The following is a 5,955-nucleotide window of genomic DNA, read 5'->3' as shown; positions in this document are numbered from 1 at the left end:
TCCTTTGGGCTGTTTTAGGCTACTCATTCTCTTCCCTGGGGTTCTATCTGAAGATTCTTTGAACACTTTGGAGACATTTCCTCCCATGTTGCCATTGCCAGTAACCCCAAGGTGAAGCCTCCTGGCAAGAAGGTGCTAAAATCCTTCGGTGAAACCCTGAAACACCGGGACAATCTGAACAACAGGTGTTCCAACCTGAGTGAGCAGCAGTCACAAGCTGCATGAGGATCCTCATAACTTCAGGGTGCGTGGGCCAGATGCTCCGCTGTCTCCTCTCCACACTCTTGTTCACTTTATTGTGTGCTTCCCTCCACATTTTCCTCTACTTTCTATATTGTAGCATTTGACACCTTTCAATCTCTTGTCAACTTTCCTTCACAAGTCCGTATTTGCCTCCCTTTATAAAAACACAGATACATAGACATATTTACTTTCTTTTTAATTTTAGAAGAAATTACCTAGAAATCTATGGTGTTGGTGCCATTCCTCAGAAGACTAGCTTGATTTCTCTGTTAACTACGTGTATGTGTTTGGGTGCTCTTCCCCAGAACTCCTGGGCAGCATACTCATCGCCTGTTTCTCTACTTTGGCAAGGAAATCATCCCAGCAGTACACAGGCTGTTTTCCAGATGACAGTGGCTCCCAAGTACCACTGAGGCCTTGGCCTATTTCCTCAAGATCACTGGAAGACTATTAGAAAATTATCTTCTACACTCGGGGAGACATGCCTGCCTTTAAGATAGCTTCTGCCTAATTAAAAATTCGCTACATTTCATTTCCTTTATTTGTTGTTGTTTGTTTTTCTCTAGGAATGGAAAAGGTCTCAAAGGGCCCATAAGTAGGAAACTTTTGTGTGTTATACAAAGCTGAAAGGAAATAATTAAATCTCATTTCTTTGGGTTTTAGTGAAGACTGACTATGAAAATGGCAGCAGTATAAACAACCCCAGTTGTTATCAGACAGCTGTCATCCAGTGACTGGTGGAAACAGATGAAGAGATCCTCAGCCATGCACTGGGCCAATCTGGGGAATCCTGCTGAGGAGACGGAGGGGTGTCAAGAAAAACACAAGGGAACCCACAGACTGCTAACCTGGGCTAATAGGAGCTCACAGACTCTGGACCAACAGCTCAGGAGCCTGTGTGGGACTAACAGAGGCACTCTACACATGTGTGACAGTTGTATAGTTTGATCTACTTGTGGGACTCCTCGTAGTCGGAGCAGGACCTGTTCCTAAGGCTTTGCCCGACTTCCAGGAACCTATTCCTCATACTGGGTTGCCTTGCCCAGTCTTAATACAAGGGGAGGAGTTTAGTCTGACCTCAACTTGATAAACCATGCTTTGTTGATGCCCATGGGAAGCCTGTCCCTTTCTGAACAGAAACAGAGAAAGGAAGAGTGGGTTGGGGGATGGGGTAGGAGGTGGGATGAGAAACTGCAATTGGAATGTAAATTAAACAAACAAATTAAATTAATAATAAAGATAAAAATGTACTAGTCTATATAATACATAAAAATTGTATATTACATAAAATAATAAATATGCATATATAATTGTTACCTAAACTCCAGAAAACTGTAGAAGAACCCAGCCTTTTCTACATGACCAAGAAGTGAGTTAGTGAGTTTTGTTTGCCTGTACCCACTGAGGGGTTGGGAAAGGTAAAATGAAAGGCAAAACCAATCAATCCATCAGTGAAGGAGGAATTACCAGAGGAAGGAAGCAATGAAAACGACGTTAATCTTCTTGGAGCAGCAAATGACACAGAATCCATTATTTTCCTGATAACTTAATGGGAAAAAGGCAGTTGTATATCTGTCACACTGTGGCTCCTAGGAGTTTGCCTATGTTCCAGTAGTTGGAGTAGTAGCATCCATGGTCCTATGAGCAGCACTGGCTGAACTCAGTGGGAGAGAGAGAAAGAGAGAAAGAGAGAGAGAGAGAGAGAGATAGAGAGAGAGAGAGAGACAGAGACAGAGACAGAGAATGTAAAGTTAAGAAGGAGATCAAGTGGGGGTGTCTGAGAAGGGTTGGGGAAGTAGGTATAATCAAAATGCACTGTATATATGTATGGAATTCTAAAGAATATTTCAAAATTTGAAAAATATCTGAATTATAATGTGTGAGTATTAGAGCTAAAAGCATGAGCTATTACTACTGAATATTTGTTGCTGGTGATGACCAGGTGGAAAAAGAGTTGTTTCTAGACAGTGGTGCACCTAGACAAAGTCTAGAAACACTGCAAATAGGAAAGTGGTTCCCTGCTCTCAGTTTAGGCAGGGGACAAAGATCAGAAGGTCTGGATAAGAAAAAGAGTAGAGACCGAGCAGAGACCTTGGGAGTGTTGCGATACCAACACTGCCTCAGAAAACCTGCTTCTCCTCTTACATTGCAGCCTTTAACATCAAGAAATCAAACTACAGAAGTCTGTTTTAGCATGAGAAGTAAACAGTGTGTTACATAGAAGAAAATAAAAACAGGAAGCAGGAGGGTATTGGAAGAGCTATGGAGCTGTGCCTATAAATTTAGATAACGTAGACAAGCTGCGTTGGAGGGAAAATAGGATTCGGTATCTCAGCGTTTCTGCCACTTGATAAAACACCATGACCAGAGCCAGCTTGAGAAAGAAAGCATTTATTTTATCTTACTCTTCTCAAGTCTTGCTCTCTCATGGAGGGAAGTTGGGATAAGATCTCAACTCAGGATCCTGGAGGCAAAAACTGATGCAGAGGCTAGGGAGGAATGCTGGTCACTGTCTTGCTCCTCTTAGCTGGTTCAGCCTGCTTCCTTACAGCATCAAGAAGTACCTTCTGGTGTATGGCATCATTCTCTGTGGGCTGTGCCCAACAGCATCAGTTATTAATCAAAAAAATATCCTTCAGGCTTGCCTACAGGCAATCTGAGGGAGGCACTTTTTAAAGCAAGGTTTCTCTTGGTGTCCGAAATAATTCTGACTCATATCAAGCTTACACAACAGTAACAAAAATTCAACTAGGGCATGGGATAAATCAAGAAAATGGTCCAAAATATAGTACACTTAATGGCTAACAACCACAAATCTGAGTGAATGAATGAGTCAGCCAACCAATCAATTAATTGATCAATCAGTCAGTCACCAGTAGAATGCCTTTCTACTTTTTTTTCTGCTTGGCTACAGGTACCTTCCCAGACAGAAGCAGTTAGGAATCCCTACTTTGAGACAATTGCCTCTCCTAATGTCTCAAAAAATAGGATTCTAAATAGCTTTATATTGTTTTTTTTTTTTCAGAATTGAGAATTCTGTTTGCTTCTCTGGGTCCCTAAAATTGAATCGAGCCACTACTGCACAGGATAATTTCAATTCAAGCTTACCTAATTTCCCAGACATCATTTTTTGGGGTTTGTGTAAAGATGTAAGAGCTAGGTAAGTTCCATACGTAGGTATTGGCACGCACGGATACACTCATCATGAGCATCATGTGCCGCCTTCTTGTGATTCAAAGCCTGGATGGCAGGTCAGGGATCCCTCAGGACAGGAATCCCTAAAGAGCAGGCTGCCCAACCTAACCTCATTTGTGAGCACTGGGTTGACTTGCAAGATCCTGCCTCAATGAATAAGGTAGAGAGCAATTGAGGAAGATTCCCTGAAGACAGAATATCTGCCTCTTTCCACACTCCTCCCAATCACATGTGTCCATGAAACTTGAAAACACACACACATATACATACGCAAGTAAACCACAAAAACATTCATGTGACAGAAATGAAAGAAAATAGTAAATAAAATAGTGTTTATTCTTTAATCAGGAGGAAGTGACACCCGAAGGAAGGCATACCTAGAAGCACGATGGAGGCACCACAATTTCTGCTAATGATTATGTTGCATGCCCAGGAGCACTCTGGAGAGAGAAGAGGTCCTTCAATGAACTCAAACTGGGAACCCTGAGAAAGGCATATTTAAATTAGTGCCTCAGTTTCTCGTTTACATAATGATATAATTGGGAAAGTAATTTTAACAACCAATTTGTTTGTTAACTTGGTGGTTAACTTTATTGAAAGCTACTAAAAAGGATGTGTTATGGCCAGTGTTTGCTGCAGGGATAAGGGCAGACACTATTCAGAGGGAGGACCCAGAGGTCAGACACCTAAGTCAGTGCCATAGCTGCCAGGGAGAGATATGGCTGTCATTGCTGAAGCCTCACCCTGCAGAACCACACCCTGGAATTGGCCAATCTGCTCACAGCGGGCAGAGAAGGCAGGAGCCAAGGCAGGGCATAAAAGGTGGGGCAGGACAAGTTGCTCCTCACACTTGCTTCTGACATAGTTGTGTTGAAGCACAAGCCCAGAAACAGACACCATGGTGCACCTGACTGATGCCGAGAAGGCTGTCATCTCCGGCCTGTGGGGGAAGGTCAACGCTGACGGAGTTGGCGCTGAGGCCCTGGGCAGGTTGGTACTGAGGTTACAATGCAGCTCACAAGTGGGTGCGTGGAGATGCAGGTCTGTTTTCCACAGGCACTAACTTCCAGCGTCCTTTGGTTGTCTTTTCCTTAGGCTGCTGGTTGTCTACCCTTGGACCCAGAGGTTCTTTGAACACTTTGGGGACCTGTCCTCTGCCTCTGCTGTCATGGGAAATGCTCAGGTGAAAGCCCATGGCAAGAAGGTGATCCATGCCTTTGCTGACGGCCTGAAACACCTGGACAACCTCAAAGGCACCTTTTCCTCCCTGAGTGAGCTGCACTGTGACAAGCTGCACGTGGATCCTGAGAACTTCAGGGTGAGTCTGATGGGTTTGCCTGTGGTTTCCTTCCTCTGGCTTTGGTGATCACCTTCCCATCAGAAGGCAGAGGGAAGAGACTCTAGGGAGAAGTATGGACGATGATTCCTGCTTGTGCCCCGTAGAGGGCCGGCAAGAGTTTGACGACTTTACCTCCCCTCACTATCGTGGTCTCCCCTCTTTGTTCTTCGAGGCTGTGATTTCCTCTTTCTCCAAGAAACTCTTCATTTTCACTTCCAGTTTTAAAATCTATTTCTTCTTCTTTATCTGATTTTTTCTTATTTTTTTTCAAGTATTTCCTTGTAATTTGCTTTGAGGACAGGGAAGATAGGCAATCCCCTGCTTCCTTGCACAGCTCTCAAAAATACCAGAGCCCACTGGCTCTCTGACTAGGCTCATAGGGAAGAATATAATTTGCCCATAGATTCTGTTGACATAGGGGATTCTCATCAGCTCTGGCAGGTGGGACCCAGCTGTCATTCTGCTTCTGCTTTAAGACTGTAACCATAAGTTGCCGTTTGAAATGAGCCTGCAGTGTCTGGTGTTTTTGCTCTAGTATCATGAGATGCCTGTTCTGTCTTCCCACAGCTCCTGGGCAATATGATCGTGATTGTGCTGTCCCACGACCTGGGCAAGGATTTCACCCCTGCTGCACAGGCTGCCTTTCAGAAGGTGGTGGCTGGTGTGGCCTCTGCCCTGGCTCACAAGTACCACTAACCCCCTTTCCTGCACTTGCCTGTGCTCACTTGTCTCCTAGAGAACAACTGCCACCTGTGGGCAAAATGATGAAGGCCTTGGGGCATCTTTCTTCTGACTAATAAAAGGCATTTACTTTCACTGCAGTGGTGTGTTCTATTATATGTGTGTCTCATATGGAAGTGTTCATGGGTCAGGATTCAAGAAACAAAGAAGTCAGAGTTCAGTTCTGTCCTTGGGAAAAGAAACTAAACCTTGTTTCTCATGATAGCTGCTGAAACAGCAAGAAGCATGCCACAGCCTCTCATGCCCACAGCACTCACAGGAGAATTCAAGTGGTGGCTTCATTTGTAGATTAGATTTTGGCTACATTTTAAGTGTGTCATCTGTTTTCTCGAGTCTTTCTTACAAATGTCTCCTATCATTTCCCTTGCCTACCTAACCCTTATAGACAGATCTCCAATCAATACATTTTTTTGCCTAAAGCTATTATTATTTTTTTT

At 43.8% G+C, this 5,955-nt stretch overlaps 1 protein-coding gene across 1 annotated transcript; it reads left to right on the top strand.

The window, feature by feature from the left end:
• Positions 1-4,268: 4,268 nt before the first annotated feature.
• On the top strand, positions 4,269-5,598 carry LOC101992662 (hemoglobin subunit beta-like). Its single transcript, XM_005370151.1, has 3 exons — positions 4,269-4,428; positions 4,534-4,756; positions 5,345-5,598. The coding sequence occupies exons 1-3, from the start codon at positions 4,337-4,339 to the stop codon at positions 5,471-5,473; spliced, it is 444 nt and encodes a 147-aa protein (XP_005370208.1). The 5' UTR covers positions 4,269-4,336; the 3' UTR covers positions 5,474-5,598.
• The last annotated feature ends 357 nt before the right edge of the window (positions 5,599-5,955 follow it).

This window comes from Microtus ochrogaster, unplaced genomic scaffold, assembly GCF_000317375.1.
Source record: "Microtus ochrogaster isolate Prairie Vole_2 unplaced genomic scaffold, MicOch1.0 UNK73, whole genome shotgun sequence".
In the NCBI taxonomy this organism is placed as follows: domain Eukaryota; kingdom Metazoa; phylum Chordata; class Mammalia; order Rodentia; family Cricetidae; genus Microtus; species Microtus ochrogaster.
Note: the sequence above shows the minus strand (reverse complement) of the source record. Positions and strands in the feature narration are given on the sequence as shown.